This window comes from Ruditapes philippinarum, unplaced genomic scaffold (assembly GCF_026571515.1).
Source record: "Ruditapes philippinarum isolate M1 unplaced genomic scaffold, ASM2657151v2 ctg1247_1_1_1_1, whole genome shotgun sequence".
Taxonomy (NCBI): domain Eukaryota; kingdom Metazoa; phylum Mollusca; class Bivalvia; order Venerida; family Veneridae; genus Ruditapes; species Ruditapes philippinarum.
The window spans coordinates 88,042-106,446 of NW_026854859.1; the positions used below are offsets into that span (position 1 = coordinate 88,042).

General features: G+C 32.1%; 2 protein-coding genes across 10 annotated transcripts in view; both read right to left on the reverse strand.

The window, feature by feature from the left end:
* Positions 1–266: 266 nt before the first annotated feature.
* LOC132741327 (uncharacterized) lies at positions 267–965 on the reverse strand. Its single transcript, XM_060729471.1, has one exon. The coding sequence runs from the start codon at positions 720–722 to the stop codon at positions 267–269; it is 456 nt and encodes a 151-aa protein (XP_060585454.1). The 5' UTR covers positions 723–965.
* An 8,673-nt stretch (positions 966–9,638) lies between these two features.
* The window catches only part of LOC132741324 (uncharacterized), a 99,780-nt gene continuing 91,013 nt past the window's right edge, over positions 9,639–18,405 (reverse strand). For 7 of the 9 annotated variants that reach the window (XM_060729458.1, XM_060729466.1, XM_060729457.1 and 4 more), the window contains one exon: positions 9,639–11,838. In XM_060729458.1, coding sequence (XP_060585441.1) covers positions 10,471–11,823 — 1,353 coding nt within the window. In that variant the 5' untranslated portion in view covers positions 11,824–11,838 and the 3' untranslated portion in view covers positions 9,639–10,470. Of the gene's footprint in view, positions 11,839–12,727; positions 12,875–17,005; positions 17,148–18,405 lie in introns of those variants that run through there. The other 2 variants (XM_060729463.1, XM_060729464.1) reach the window with 2 other exon arrangements.

Genomic DNA, 18,405 nt, shown 5'->3' on the forward strand with positions numbered 1-18,405 from the left:
TGTAAAGTATTGTAAAACAACGGGAGACTAATAGCACACTATATGGACCAAGAAACGTTTACGTTTATCGGATGCTATTTCACGGTGCATATCCATATCGGTACCCTCTTTGCGAAATCTGCTCAAACGGTACCCTCTTTGAACATGCACAGGTCATTCTCTGCAAAAAACAAACCAGCGATGGATAACAATCCAGTAAAATTTCATAGTAATAAAGAAAGGAGGTATGACACGTAGAAAAGATGTATACCACTAGAATGTTTTATTTATGTACCTAAGTTTGGCGTGTTCATTTCCAGGCCCCCGGCATCATCTTGAAAAAGAAAGGTGACCATCCCGTAATCTGTGTGCTCTCCGAGTCGTACCTGACCAGGTTTCACGTCATGCTTGGGAGGAATTGGAGGATACATTAAACTTCTGAGAAATGTTTGATTGTTTTTAAGACCGAGTTGTTGATATGCTTCTCTTAAACTTCTCAGTGCCAAACCAAGTGAGATGGAGAGAGCGTCTGTCACATTATAGGACAGGTTGCTGCACAATGAATACATGCTTTTACAATTCTGATTAAAATCTGATTGCATGAATATATTTCTATCGTCTGCAGGGTGATAATTAAAGCTCTCTTTTAGATCGCCTGGAAAATTAGGGTCTGACTTTTCGGATTCCAATCCAACCAAGCTCGCCTTTCGCTCCACGGAAATGGCGCATTTTACATTGCTCATCTTTCTCGAAAAAGCATTTAGCCGATGCTAGTAAATTGTCGACGAGTTTTGTTGTAATGCATAAAAAAATCCGTAACTTTGTAAAGCTTTTTTCATCTCCATTCCTTTCTCAGCCAAAGTATCTTTGTCTATGGCACTTGTGTCATAAAGGACGCTTATTGGTTTGAAGTCGATGATTGGTATATTCGTATTTGCTTGTTGTGTCATCGTTCTTTTGTTGAGATATTAGAATAGCTAGAAAGGAAAAATGTAGAAAATCTATTATAAGTATTGTATTGTTTTATTGTTTTAACTTGTTATCACAACCAACAACATATCAGGTACATGTACAAATGTACAAACATATCAGGAATAAGCACACTACACTCATACAACACCAAAAAAGGGGGGGGGACAAACCAAACAAGCGCACATTAATTTACCTTCTTTTTACAATACAGGATTACATAAATTATGAAACTTTTGTATTTAATTAAATGCATTTCATGTACATTGTATATGTTAATTTGAAACTGAAACTTACACTGCATGAATGTGATTGTATTGTCCTGTCGTCAATTCGAAAATACTTATATATAGAATATTTGAATATACGTTATGAACTGGTTAAGAGCAAATGAGAATTTAAAATGTTTGTTGAATATTCAAGCAGGTTGAGTTCGCTGACTTCTAACCTATTGCACCTCACCGTTGTTGGTTTGAATCCCATCACGGAGTTTGTACCTGCTCTTTTGACTAGTTGGCGGAAAGTCGGTAGTTCTAATCATGTGTGTCTGTTAATAAATAAATAAATAAATAAAAATAAATAAATAAATAAATAAAAACAACACACACAAAAACAAACAACACTTAAACATACAGAATTTCTTAATCCAAAAACGTCCTTCTTGAACACAGACCAATTGAAATTTGTCTCATTAGCGACAAAATATAAAATATAAAAACAATGCAATTGGATGCATGCAGATATTTGGATTGTTGCCATAAACGTAGACTCTATTATCTTTCAGACTGTCTGTTAATTTATTGTAAGTTTTGCTCTGAGCGGCGTGATTTATCCTTAAAGATATACTATACTCAACTTTGATATAACAAAATATTAATAATTGCTATACAGTCTCTTTTTAAATATAAAATAAACATTTTTCATTTCACACAAAGTATTTATGTTATGTTTAAAATTCTACACACTATAGGTGGCTGCAATATGAATATATAGTGTCATTAATCATCGTGTATATCCAGTGACGCTGGAATGTGCAATTAACGTAAAAGGTACGCCGAAACTGTGCAACGCTATTGACAAAACGAAAAACACAGTAAGTAAACGAACCAAAATGTTTTATTTAAATTTTTAGAAATTAATTAGCGCATACGGCTGTTACGACATTATACTTTAACCAGCAATACATTTTTTATCTGGAATATGTTTACTTTTTTTAGATCATTCGTGTAAAAGACAACATGATTACCGTTTTGAAGGTGACTTTTGTGTTTCGTCAAATAAATATGTACATTTAACACATTTAAAACTTTATTTTTTCATATTCTGTATACCTAAGACATTTGTCAAACTACAAGTGTCGTATAACAATAGAAGGAAGCTGGTAAAATAGGATTTAGCTACTTTTAATGAGATAACCGCCGTTGCTTCAGTGCTTCATTCACGAATTCGGCGTTACCTCGTAAAAATGGTCTCAATTACGTTTTATCTGCTAAATTAAGTGTAATATGACACGAGTAGATTGGAAAATGTCTCAGGTACACCGAATATAAAAAATCATAAAGTAATATGTACGTTATTGTATTTAAAGATATCAACGAAACTAAAAATCGCCATCAATACGCTAGTCAGGTCGTCATTTTCACGAATGATCTTGAAAAATAAACATTTTCATGGAAATATTTTGATGAGGTTTAAAAAGTATAATGTCTCAGCAACCGTATGCGCTAACTCATTTCTTCCAATTTGGTGTACAATAAAAAATATTGGTCCATTTACTTATCGCGGTGCTCGTTTTAGCCACTAAATTGCACAATTCTGCGTTACTTTTGCACAATTCCTGCGTTATTTGTACATTCCTGCGTCACTGGATAATAAAACAACTGGCAATTGTTTTAAGAAAAGACCAACTTTCCTCGAGCACAGCTTCCAATACATAGTTTACAGCTTCTTTTATTCAAATAAGACATATTCAATAAGATTTCCATAGATATCAATAAATTTCTGTGATAAAAATATTTTACTCAAGGATGAGCATAGTTTTAGTATTATTTCAAGTTTAGGATTTACGTAATGGTAAGACGTTAATACAGATTTAAATAGATAAAAAGAGAATAGGAAAATAACGACTAAAGCTATTTAATCGCTTAATACTTATGTTTTGGAAATTTCTGATTGTCTGTTTGCCGTCAGCAGCGTTTATTGAACACACATCTTTAGGATAAATCATCCGTTTTAAGATTTGTTTAAGATTAAGTCTACAATAGTCTGACCACTACTCAGAAAAGAGAGAATTCGCAAAAGGATTAATAACATGTTAGCTACTATGTAAAGTGTAAGATTTTTCTATTGGCCCATAATAGTTTGTCTGCAACTCAGTAGTACTTAAAAGATACAAACCCTGGTCAAAATTTGGATAGACTCGCAGTTTAATGTTATTTTCTTTTGTTATATTCTGTGAAATCATGACATAATACGGACTCGCCCTGGCCAGCCGGCAAACATATTTTAAACAAAACACCTACATGTGAGTATTTCACTATGCTCAATTATAAAAATGCTGAAACGGCATTTTTTTAACATTTCGGAATCTTTCTTATTTACGAATTTATAAGTGAAAATTTCATGCATTGTTTTCCAAGTTTATTCTACATTAACGTATCGTATCATATTTCATTTCATCATTTTATTTAAATAATTAGTAGTGTTAATCATTTCATTCTCTAAAATTTCTTATCTGCTTACAATAAGAGCTTTTAAACATGTCTATACATGAGTATGTTGTTTATGTTGGTGCAAAAGCAAGTAGATTTTGACATTTGAATGATCTTTTATAATAACTATAAATAAAGTGTTATAATTTGTATCATAATTGACGCATTGTAAAAACAATACCGATGTGCAAAATAACTGATAGTGTGTATGTTTTATAGTTATCAAGATATATTTACTAAATCGTCTTCCCGAAGGTGACATCGATTCCGTTTTCAAATATTGTAGCATAATTATACATGGCACATGTTACAGGATATCACATATAATCTATTTTACATGCCAGTAGAAGGTTCGGTAAAGTTTCCATAGTGGGGCTGAATGTTCTGCCAAGAGGATGCTGAGAAATGTTGCTGTCTTTTAAGCACAGAGTTTTGTAGTTTCTTAGATCACTACGCCACAATAAGGTCCGAGTGGAGTCACTCAAAAGATCTACCCGATAAGTACTACATTCTAACCCCGTCCCCCACGGTGACTATGTCGCGCTATGATACTATATTCATCAGTGTTTATATTCTTGCCCGACAAAGCATTTCAGATAAATATTACGAATACATTAGTATTTGCCATGAAACGCACACAAATATGTTCATGCACCACCAAAGAATTGACTACTTTGAACATGTTTTAGAAGTCTTATTTTTTTTTATCTGATTTACTTATATTTAATCAAAATTTCTCTCATGCGTATGAATCTTGTTGTTAATAGGCACATGCAGGAGGAAATGACGTGTATAGCCTTTGTTTGCATTACGAAAACTGTATGCAAGACAAATAATATCATCTCCATTTGCTTGCACTAAAAACTGGTTTTGTTAATAAACATAGTTTTCCTTTCAGCTGTTTCTTTCAATAGCCTATAGATACATTTATTATTTGCTTAAATGTTTTTATGAAATCTGACGTCACTGGGGAACCGTGGGGAACCGACCGATTACATGTATGGTCAAAGTATTATCTTGAACTATAAATATATGATATAACGCATTGTTCCTCCTATTTGTCAAAATGTCTGGTGGTAAAATGTTGCACCGTACTTCATTTTAATGTTGTTAATATATATATCCGGTTCTAATACAAATGTACTTAGATGAAGATTGAATACTCTCGATGTTAGCGCACCTTGCATTATTCCGCGCAACTAGGGCTTCCAATTTTTCACCTGTATTATTTTTTTTAGCTCGATCTCTAGTGATCTTTCCCACAATGATCCGTATTTTCCAAAAGGAAAGGTAATCATAACATTTCTGTTTTCGAATCATTTCTTAATTATTCCCCTTTAAGAAATTTTATGTGTTTGAAGTCTTCCTTTTAGTTCTGGGTCATCTTGCATTCTACACATTTAAACATAGTTACTATACATAAGGAGGTTTTGTATTTATCATTAACATTTCAGTACATGTAATACCTTCAGAAATGGATATCCTTTTTTATATTAATCTAATAAATGAAGCTCTTTCTTTTAAAATTCCATTTGAACGTGTTTGTTTCTTAAGATGTAGTGGGAAGTCAATGGAGTATTTGCCTCAAGTGTATATTTCTTTATCGAACTAGTATTTGAGCTAGTATTTGTCAATTTATGTCTTAATTTTCTTTTCGGTTATACATTGTAAATTACAACTGCAGTTTGTTCATGTAATTTACATTGCTGGAAAAATTCTATGTTAATAGAACATCGTTCCATTGTCCAGCAACATATTGTTACACGAACTAGTTTATTATTATTTCATCAAAATAAACAGTGATAACAATATTTTAGTGTATTAAATTTAAAAAATGAAATTAATTTCGTCAAGATATAAATAAATAAAAGATATGATGTTTGATGGTGAGTTGTTCTGGTTCTATATTCAGACTCCATATGTGATATGTGCATTGCGTGATGTTATCTAATTTTGCTGATCTGGTCTAATATATATTGTCATGACGTAGACAGTTGTTGTACAACAGATCCTTCACATAAACAGACCATTCTTTTATAGTTAAACAAAATAAATTCTTGTTTGTAAACAATTTTATTGTCAGTGGTGTAATGCAATATACCTTTATAATATTACGTCAGTTATTCATAAATGATTTATTTCAAATATAAAAGCAATAGAAATGTACTATTTGGATATTCGTATGAAATATTTCTTTAAAGAAATGATGATGAAGTTCAAAGTGATAAAGTATTAGCATATATATGAAGGAAAAAGATATTATGTTCTAGAAAATTTTATTATCTGCTATATGTATATGTGTAATAACGGACCATGCATCTCACACTTACCAACAGCATCAATATACAATATTTCATGATTTGTTGTTATGCCTGACACTAATACATATATATCAGACCTTTCATTAGAGACCGTTTCACTTTAAACTTTGCATCCAAAATTTAATGAACAGATTTTTAACAGTTTTCAGAAATAGTGCATGTACATAAATGATTTTGTGAATGAATCTGATGCTTTCAAATGCTACATAATTTCCTCAATACATGCATACAATTATAACAGAACAATTGATTAATTGACGTTGAATATTAAAGTTCTCGAATTTTATTGTGTATGATCGTAAAAAGTCGCCACATGCTTCATCTTAATGTTGTTGTATTTTCCAGGTCCGGTTGTAATACCTTATTAAGTTGTAGATTGAATACTTCCGATGCTAGGGGCGGGATATTGGTTGCACCGCATAAGCAGACTCAATCAAACCGAGTCTACAATTTCACCTGTTTTCCTTTTTAGCTTTAGATGGATCTTTATGAAAAAAGGAAACGTAATCAAAACAATTCTGCTTTCGAATCATTTCTTAATTATTCCCCTTTAAGATTGGTTATGCGATTGACGTCTTCTTGTTAGTGCTGGGACATCTTGTATAATTCCTGCAGAAATGGATATCCTTTTCTTATATTAATCCAATTTAGGGAGCCCGTTGGTTTTCAATTTGAACGTGCTCGTTTCTGAAAATGTACTGGATAGTCAATGGAGTATTTGCCTCAAGTGTGACTGTCATTATCGAGCTATTATTTGAGATTGTATTTGTCAAATTATGTCTTAATTTTCTTTCCGGTTATATAAGCGACAATTTTCAATGTAAAGTACAACTCAAGTTTGTTCACGCATTTTACACTGCTAAAAATACTAATAGAACACCGTTCTGTTGTCCAGCAACATATACGAACTAGTTTATTATTAATTCATCTAAATAAACAGTGACAACAATGGAGAGCACTTTAAGTGATTAATTAAAAAATGAAATTAATTTCGTCAAGATATGAATGAATGGACCATGTGCAGTATGTTCTTTGTTGGTGACTTGTTCTCGTTCTATATACAGACTCCATATGGAATGTGCATTGCGTGATGTTATCTAATTTTGCTGATCTGGTGTAATATATATTGTCATGATGTAGACAGTTGTTGTACAACAGACACTTCACATCAACAGACCATTCCTTTATAGTTGAACAAAATAAATTCTTGTTTGTAAACAATTTTATTGTCAGTGTAATGCCATATACTTTTGGAATATTACGTCATTTATTCATTAATGATGTAGTTTTACTGCAAAATAGCTCTTACTTTCTTACCGAAATGAAAATAAGACTGATATATGTATTCCAGACTAAATAAGAGTCCATTCGCCTTTTCAAGCATTAAGTTACGGATCCGGTGAATATTGCGATCAACATAATTCACACTCATTGATTAGATACTGTATCATCTTTTTTATTATAAAAATAAGTCCGCCTCAAAAGAAGATTCGTCGAGCTATCCTAGTATATAGTTGTTATATGATTCAGAGTTTAACTTTGCATACAAAATTGAAGGAATGTGGAAAAGCTGTTTCTCTCTTAGGTGTTGGACAGCCCGCAAATATTTAACGGGCCAAAGCCGGCTGTTTGGGATAAAACTAATATATCATATATGATTAATTTTAGTATAAATTTACTAGTAATATTCTCACGTTGGCTGACAATCTTCAGTATTTTGATATTCATATCTACTCAATTAACTATAAACAATTTCAAACTAAAGTAGGACAATTCTTTCACACAAAGTCAGGGGGGTAAGAATACTGAAAAACTGTTTTCAGAAAAAGTACATGTACATAAATGATTTTTGAATGAATCTGATGCTTTCAAATGCTACAGAATTCTCTCAATACATGCATACAAATACAATTATAGAGCAATTGATTAATTGACGTCGTCAGACGGTTTAATTAGTTTACTTGATTGTTAGATAAAATAAAATTGTGGAGAGGAGGTTGTAAATTCAATCAAAATGTCTCCATTTAATATCTTTACAGGATTGTTCAGACATTTTATGGATTAGACATCATCAAATGTAGAGGATTGAAGGTAACAATACACCATTAAACAACTTAAGTAGATTGGACGTGATATGACGTTCTATTATTTACCTTTAAGTTTTCTGATGACAATACTTTAATTTTCAGTAACCAGCCTTGTTTGGTCATAATTTATCTTAATGTAATAACGTAACGTAACGTAACGTAATGAAGCCTAGTGTAGCATAGCTAAAAATCCAGTTTTCGTATTTCTCACTTTGTAAACTATAAGGTTATTGCGTATCGAATATTTACGTTATATATTAATATGATTAATCATCATCAAAATAATTCATGTCGGTGTTCAGAGTTTTTTTAAGCATGTTGGTATGGAATAAAAGGTGAATAACATGAGCTTTTTTTGTGGAGTCTTTGATATCACACTCAGTGTTGTCGAGTTAAATTCACATTCTCGTGGACTTTTGAGCATAAAGCATTTAACAATTAAAATAGCGACGCTAACCACACTCGTGCATTATTCGCCATATATCAGCTGTATATTAAGAGTATACTCTATTTCATTAAGAGTGTACATTGTATTATATTTGTAGCCATTTTGCTACTGATCCTTTGAAAGGAGCTTGCTCCATTGACAGAGCGAGTTTGAAACTCTAAAAATAACATGCCCCTCGCTTGTGTGTGGAGCACTATGCAATTTCACATTTGTCCGAGTTCTCCCACTTGTCTTCTACCTCCTCAACAGACGGTAGGATTTAGTTGAACAACACTAATTACAGATAAGATGTACAATTTTCAAAGCAATACAACACTTGCATTTAGACGGTAATTCTGCATTGTAGGAATCATCTAAAAAAAGTTCCTTCCCAATTGATCCCTTACATACTTTACTCACTAAATATTTTTCTCTCCATGAGTAATGATTGAAACACCTCCATTTTTTTTAAACAAAAATTGTTAAATTTTAATATTTTTAATGTGCAGCCTGACCGAGATTCAAACCTGGGACCCTCGGAATACCGTACTGTGGTTCTACTAACTGAGCTATCCGGCCACCTACAAACTACCTCCCCTGATTAGAAAACAGTTCAATACCATGACATAATCATTTTCGGAACAATTTGGGATTCGAACATACCACAACTTTGGGTCTCCTGAAGAGTTTTTCAACATCTTTCTACTATGTTTACCTCTGGAATGTCATTCATTACACCCATTATCAGGAGATAATTTTGTTATCTGTTACTTGTCATTGTGGGAGGTCTGTAGAAATCTGTACGACAAGATTTTCAAAATAGAACATATCCTATCCCTTACATCTAGACTTAAGGTTTACGAATTCAAGAAATACAAAGGTAGTAGCCTTCACACATTTAGATTTGTTTGTACATCTAAGTTTTATTGGTGTTATACTTCAAAATCCTTCCGTCTGTTGAGGCCTGTACTAAGACTTTATATCAGTTGCCTGAAATAATGCACAGAAGGGCACCTGAGGTCTTCCTCCACCAGTAAAGCTGGAACGTCGCCAAATGACCTATACTGTGTCGGTGTGGCGTAAAACCCAAACAAACAAACAAACAAATCAGCACAAACTTTACAAAATAATGACAAAAAGCATATGATATTAAAGGCACAATGTTTATAAATATATATTTATAGAGTGTAAAAGTTACAGCAGATGATTATTGCACGATTGAGCTGATGCATAAATTAGAACTATGATATTCCATGCTACTGTAGTAACTATTTAAATAAACTTTCCATGTATGATCAATTTCTACATATATTAAAGCAGCCTTCTCAAATATGACACAATTTTATTTCTGTCCGTATTCTAAGCTTTTCTGAATATTTATAAACTTATAAACTTCACTTATTTACAATGGAAAACTAACAAAAAAACTGAAGCAAAGAAGTTTAACGTGGTGAGCTTTAAATGATATCAATATTACATTTGACTGTCATTTTAAATGCGTTATGGTACTACAGTGTAGAATAATTAATTCGTCAACTCTTCTTCCGATTAAACGTAGTATTATTTGTTGTCTAAACAAATCCACAGTGCCAAAGATAAAATGTATGAAAAACAGAAACAGCTTATGTTAGTGTCAGCGTTATGGGTTAATTATGAGAAGATACATTGTATTTCCAAATTTCGTACAAAATCAAAATAAACTTTAACAAAATGTAATAATATCTACTCTATGAGAATATTTGTTTCATCAAGAAACGAAATGAAAAAACTGTCAATATCTTGTAATATTATAAATGGCTTCCTATGTAACTTAGTAACGTTACAAAACCTAACCAAGCAGCCATTTCACAAAAGATAAAATAAATACGACTTTAAAAGAAGTTAGGTGTCTTAATAGTAGTCCTTAACCGGAAGTTTATTTCTGTTTGAATGATATATGACTAGAGAGGTATTTTCACTATCAGTGCCTATTTATATCAATTTCCTGTCTTTGATGAACCCCTGTCCTCTGACAAACCGGAATCTACGCTGCTAGTGCTAGTCAATGTTAATTTACTTCCCATTAAATTTGATAAATCATTTCCGCTTCCGGGTGGGCCTGTCACGTGCTGAAAATTATATGGCGCCGAAATTTCATTCGAATTTGCGCCTTTCGCAGATGAACTTGATTCATTGTCTTCTGTCATTGGTCGATCTAGTTTAGTCACGTGCACAAAACAACATGGTTGTGAAATTTCTGCCTTTTTAGGTAATTTGAATTTCTTTTTCTTGTCTTTAATAGACTTTTTCTTTTTAGTTTTGCCGATTTTCAGCAGATCGTCCTCTGGGTCAGCAGTAAGTTTGTGTATATGACCATAAAATTCGGATGCAGCTTTAGCATCGTCGAAACTAAATCCAGCTAGTTGTGAATGGTCTTTTGATGTATGCATTGTATGAAAGTTAGCATTTGGCGTCCGGTAACCAGTCTGGTTATCTATCACATCCCGCCACATTGTGAAACCAGTCCCCTTTTCTGCCAATATTATATATAATTTTCTTTCTCTGTGGTGCTCCCCTGAATCAAGTAATAATAGGGGAATGCCCGTAGTAGAGAATGTCCATTGTTCGTTATCTAGAGCGGCTTTACTTGATCCGAAATACATGTTGACTAAACAACCACATACAAACACTTCTGACTTATGACTTCTATAAAACGTATCCACTTGTAATAGATCCTGTTCAGTCACACCTTCCCGATACTTTTGCGACATTATCATGTCCGCAAATGAAAACGTTCCTCCGTCACTAGAAGGCGACCCAAGTGGAGATTTTTGCGGGGACACTGTTAGCTTGTTTAAGGAGTCATACTTTTTTGTAATGATTCGAATGCCTTCTTTGGCGTCTTGTGGCGGTTGTAGAAACTCTTGTGAATTCATATTTGGCGGTTGATCACCAGATATAGAATTATAACTACCACTTTTAACTAAATTTGAAGGCGTGGGCTGAGGAATATATTGCTGATCTTGATATCCATGGTAACCTTGTTCATTCACTATTTGTGTCTGATTATATTGAGCATTGTCTGCTACTGGTGGTGGAACATTATATCCAGTATAATGACCAGTCTGTACATTAATATTGTTGACAATATCAGGCCGGGAACCATCGTTATTGTGGGTACCAGATTGAATATTTTGCTGAGCACCAGAATAATTAACGGCATCAGCTGGCATGACAGACTGGGAACCAGAGCACACTGTTGAAGATGGGGTTACGTCATTCTGTGTACCAGCATAGTTCGCCATGTCATGTTGTGGGTTTGCTGCCGTTTGAACGCGATGTTTTAACATTTTTCAATCTTTAATCTGAAAATAGAAATTACACGTGATATAAAAAGTAAAGGATTACCCGAAATACTAAAAATACATAAAATATAAAATATATAATATAACAAAATTCTTTTGATATCCAGTACAATTTTAACTAACATTTTTTTCTGTCTAAATTTCTGGAATGTAAAAGTACGATTATACATTGAATACACCCTTCACTTGTTTATATTTATGAATATACAGGCACATGTAAATCAAACCTCCTAACAATCATTCATAGATTGATTTTTGGATCAGTCCTTACCCTTCAGCCTGTGGGCGGACTTTACCCAGAACAAGATCAAGCGACATATCCGCGCCGTCTGCTCATGATCTGCTCTGCTCGCTATTTAGTAAGTAATTATTTTTGACACTTTCCCTATATTGATGAATGGTTTTGTCCAGATTGAAAGAAAGACAAATCCTTTTAAATCAATTAGCGTAGGAAGGGTTATCTAAGATGGATCACTTGTAAAATTGTAAACATAAACGGAAACATAAGAAAACGAGATAGAACAGAAAGCTAATTTTTCGAATGATTAAATAGTTTATTATATATTTATAAATGAAATATTGATGGAATAAAATGCGTATTTTTATTTTCCGTATTTTCACTGTAAAAATTATTTTTCATTGCAGTGAAACATATTTTCCGTATTTTCACTGGTGTCTTGCCGGACTAATTTCTTCTAAACTCAGCCAATACATTAAATTAAAAGGGAATTCTTCCTAACTAGATTAAAAAGATTAAAAAAAGAGTAAAAAGTATATAATAAACATAAAATTCAAAATATTTTTTTTTTCATACCATTCGATGAAAAAATAAATACTGTATTTATAGAAGAAACTTGAATATCCTTTATATCTTAACTAATTGAATTACCTATCATTTATAGTATGATGTATTCCTGTCTATGATCACACAAACACTATAAGAATATCTGAATTTCACAATAGTAGAAATATTGATGTGACACACGGAAGTGACTAAAATTTCCTTATTTATGATAATTATAAATTTATGTATGAAAACAGGATGTTAAGATAACGAAACTTTCAATATAACCCTATAGAGATTTTTATCATGTTCACACACGACTGACGTTCACCAAAATTCTAAAAAGTACAAAATATGATTAATTCCCAGTTTCATTTTAGGCCAACTCTATGCATATTTGTTTCCGAACCAAAACTATATCGCAACCATAATTTTATATAAATAATTAGTGTCTATAAACTGTTCAACATACAGAAGTTAAAAAAAAATAACGTATAGAAAAGAAAAAGCAAAATAACAAGTGATTTTTTTAAATGTAATCATTGGCGACGCCGGTGAGCGGCGTCGTCTTTTATGGAATACTTTTTATTTTGGCCTATGGAAGGAGCTGTTATTATTAGCAGTTAATTTCATGTTGTGTTAATTATATTTATTTTGATTCGTAAAAATCAAGTAAACAAATATGTTGTTATATTTGTATTTAATAACTTTATATAAAAAGCATGTGCATTGTGATATTATTTTCACGAAATTGCAGGCTCAGATTAACAGCTTGTCCCTTTGTTTTATTGACAATACTAAAACCCGGATTTCGAATATCGTTGTGGCCTACATTGATGCTCATTCATTTATATATTTTCAAAACTTTCCTACAAGAAGGAAGTTCACCTGCAAATGAGTATTAGGATAGGTAATGGACTGTTGTAAACGATTATCCTATTGATTTTATCCATATTACGTTTATCTGTTGAACAGAATGGTTGTTTTTACAAAGTGTACCAGTATCCGGATGTTGACAGCTATCCGATTTTCTGCAATTACTGCTGTCACATGGCCATCTACTTTTTTATGAATACTTTACCATTAATTTGCATGGCATAATTAAAATGAGCCTGCAACATTTATTAATTTTGATGTTTAGGGTGTTCTTTTGGGTTTCATGTTTTCAAGGGGAAGTAACTCATGTTTACTAAATTATTTGTTCTTTTCTGTCTATCTTAGGTATTGATTACAATTTTTGTTTTATAAAATTTACCAGTTGTAAGGTCATCAAAAGCATAGAGGCCCTGATGAGTGAATATTGATATATATATACTTTTACTGGCTTTATATACCCAATATTTCATATTTATTTAATAGAAACTTGGAATTATTAATGTTATGTGCATACATTTATATCTTAGTATATTGGTATGATGAGACTTATAATATTTCTGAATTTAAAGAGTTGCAGTTATGTCATTATTATTAAAGAGATGAGACTTTCATTTAAAGTTATAAATGATAATACATGTATTGATTGAAAATGTCCTGAAACTTGGATCAAGCAATATAATTGATAAAGCCTCAAAAAATCATGTTCTGAATAGTTATTCTAATTTTTTTCTAACATGTGCATAGTTTGAAAAGGACAGCTTCTGCCTTATCTATTTGTAATGGAGGGACACCGGTCTCAATCTCCAGGTCTCCTGAGTCAACCCGACAACAGACTTTTCATAGAGTAGATTGATACTTGTCCTTGAATAAATTTGTACACTAAATTTTATAGTGGGTGATTTGTGCCACATGAAAACCAACAAAGTACAAAAAGTAACCGGGCGCCAGATGAAAACATGAAAATACAATCTACCACAAAGTGGTTCGTTTGTTGCATTTTCATGTTTTTGCCCGGTGCCCTTGATGTAAAATACAAATCAGCCTTCATAAAATTTCTTATCATAGATATTGTACATGTATTAGCACAGTTATATTCTCTTTCAAATTGACCTGTTATAAATAATGGCACAACCAATAACTGTCTTAGCCCTTTTTAGTAAAAATAATTATACAATAATAATTATATAAATTGTTATTTTAATTAAGACTATGAGTATGTAAGGTTTTTTTTTCTTATTTATTAATTAAGAATTAATTATCTGTTAATTTAAAAATCTAAATATCTGTCACGGTTTAGAACTGTTCACTATTTAGGGGAGAAAATGTGTAAGCGACCAGATAGCTCAATCGCTACAGCCGCGGTACATTATTCTGTGGGTCACAGGTTTGAGTTCTGGTCAAGCTGAAAGTTTTTCTCATCCTGTTACTGCAAATAACCATGAGTTTAATTCACTATGCTCTGTAAACATCAGAAATTCAAGTACATGAATCAATATAGTGGGGAAAAAGGTTTAGGTTTAGAACTGTTTCATTATTAAAGAGAAAATGTGTAGCCGGCCGGATAGTTCAGTTGGTCTTCTGAAAGTCATGGGTTCGAGTCATGATCAGGCAGTTTCAGTCAGGGTTTAGAAGTGGTTTTTCAACTGACACATGTTTGATTCATTTAATAGATTGCATTTAATTTGAAATGGACAAAGGCAGTTTTGCTTGATACTTTTAAATCTACAAAAAGCATTTGGTACAGTTGATCACACTAAACTGCACATGAAGAAGTTCTTTTTTCTTCTTCTTCATCCCTTCAAGCATCTGCCATATGTAATGACATTCTTGCATGGTTCAAGTCTTATCTATGATAGCAGCTGGTGAATGTGGCTGGTACTCCTTCTCTCTGAATACCTATGGTGTCCCCCTGATGTTCATTTTAGGTCCTCTTTTATGTATGACATGTCTGCAACCCTAAGCAATAAGCTTTTATTATATGCACAGGCACAAGTATCAGACCTGGGAAGAAAAAATATTACCAGATTGATAAAAAAACCTGTGTTCATCTTAAAAGTGTCACAAACCAAAAAAAATGTTAATGATGACCCCCTTTAAAAATATACTTTAAGTTAATAGTATATTTTTAAAGGGGGTCATTATTTACATTTTTTTTAGGTTTTTGACACTTTTAAGAAGAACACAGATTTTTTATTAATCTGGTCATATTTTTTCTTCCCAGGTGTGATACTTGTGCCTGTCATTATATGATGATGACTCAGGTATCCTTGTATCTGGTAAAGTAAATCTTAAGATTGGTTTATTGACTATAAATTGTCTTTGCATCTTGGCAAGACAGAGTCTATTCTTTTTTGGTTTAAGTTTCAACATAAACTGGGCCAAGCCTCCAAGTCACATGAAATGGTACTGCTATAAAGTACACATCTTTTGTTAAGTATTTAGGTGCAAACCTGGATCAAATTCTTTTGGCGTCGCCCTTTGATGCTTTGCATCAATGCTTTTCTTGTAATAAATTGTAGGGATATAATTTTATTTTGTTTTTTTTTTTTCACTCAAAGGTCCTTTTTATTCATACTGCGGGGCTGTCATACTCAGTCAACGTGAAAACATAGCCGTATGAACTATTATTGCGTTGGTGTATGGTAAAATATTAATGAATGCACGTCTGTATCACAATGTTTATGTCTCTTTTTTAACTCACGAACTAACTTAACATAAATATAAGTTTAAGACCCAAATTCATAATCTTGGGGACAAATACATAATTTGTAAGATATGTAAATTAGTGAAATATACTGTCAATATATTTAAGCCGGTTACAAGCCTATTAGAGGCTGCTGTGTATATTTAGGCACAATACTCATTACTTATTTTCTGTGGATAATATTAAAGCATTAGTTTATAACTTAAAAGTTAAAACACTTTTTGTACATTCAGTAATATGAATAAATTTCAAAATATCATAAAATGTGCATGAATCTGGAGGCATGCTGTTTTAAAATCCTCATTCATGGTACGTAAACATGCATTAATGGAATGTCTCAAGGTGATATTTTAAATATAACTAGTCACCTGATTTATAATATATGCCGTAATACCAAAATTGTTCATGTAACTATCAATTCATACAAATGAACTATTATATATTTATTATATGTCTATGAACTATTATATATTTATTATATGTCTTCATCTTCATCCGCTTCTTTTTATTGTTCGTTTTATGTCCACTTTACTGCATGACAGCTAATTGAAAACTATGAAAAGGATCAAACTTTGTATTTATTTGATCTTAATACACATCAAATGTGCAATATACAGCTCCTTTTTAAAACTGAAAGAATGTTACATATAAAAAATGTTATTTTCATTTTGTAAATATCCCTAAAAAGTATTGCCGTTCGACTGTCTGGGCAAGAAATTCACTATCAACAAACAATCATTCCCTATAAAAATAGAAAAGAAAAGAGATAAAAAACGCAATTAAAACAAACTAAAACAACTTACATTTAACGGTTAATCACATGACATTAAACTGATTAACACAAGACTATCACATTGTATAGTATTGTCATTAAACTGTTTGACAAAGTGATGTATTTATGTTACATATACGAGTTGTTGTTGTATAGTGCAGTAGACCACGGAGAATGCAGCCGATCAGTCAAAATATTGAGCCGCGTCACGACAAAAACAACATAATGGGTTTGCGACCAGCATAGATCCAGACCAGCCTGTGCATCCGCGCAGTCTGATCAGGATCCATGCTGTTCGCTTACAAACCATATAACAAGTAGAGAAACTGATAGCGAACAGCATGGATCCTGATCAGACTGCGCGGATGCGTAGGCTGGTCTGGATCCATGCTGGTCGCAAACCCATTATGTTGGTTTGTCATGACGCGGCTCATATCCTTTTGAATAACACTTTCTACAGATCATACTTGAATGAATACAATAAATATGATAACATCTGATACATTTTAAGCTGTTAAATTGAAAGCCTACTCCTAATGGTATAATATCGTAACATTTAATGGTACAAAACATCACAGTTTTGTAATCTAAATATGCTTTTATTAGTTTTAAACTAAATCGGCTCGTAAGAATTGAATCAAGTAGTTTTTTCAATACAAGTTAGTTAAATATGTGTTATCTTTCACTCAACTATATTTTCCACTATCAAAATTTGGTGTATATTAGTTATAATTTAATGCCTTTTAATATCAATTATTAACATGTATATATTATGTATGCAATCCCCTGGAAAAGAATAATAATAATTATTAATTAGAACAATAACTACGGTAATGGTTTGTGTGTTTTTGGTACTAAAATCATAAGATTATAAAATCTTCAAATCTTAAATACACTACTAAACTACTACAATACTGACCATAAAAGAAGATAAAAATAAACTTCGAAAAAGTCAGTATTTACAAATGATATATTTGTAAATAGGCGTATAAAGAGGGCACGCCAGATGGTTTAAAACTGAAAGAGATGTGTCGATATATCATTTTGATAGTCATTTATTACCAACCCTTTTAACTACAAACGTAGTATTCAATTATCTCAAATTATTTATACTACTATCTTGGTATTCGATGAACAGTGTTCGTGGTAATTTCATACATACAACTCGGGTTAGATTAAGCAAGGTTATTTTAGAGTTGTATGTGTAAATAGTAATTCAACTTTTAGTCTCTTATAAATCTTAAAGGCTGGCAACGTGCATTCATATTGTACTTTATAAGTTTTTTCTTTGTGAACATTGGTGAGACTGTAATAAACTAATAAACTACAAACCAAGATAGACATAACCATACTCAAGTCAGTACTTAGTGAAAGTCCCATGCAGTGGAAAGTATTTGCAATAGGTATATAAATGTATATGTATATATAAAA

Excerpts from the sequence above, each read along its gene's own strand:
- LOC132741327 (XM_060729471.1), bottom strand. The coding sequence starts at position 722 with ATGAGCAATGTAAAATGCGCCATTTCCGTGGAGCGAAAGGCGAGCTTG.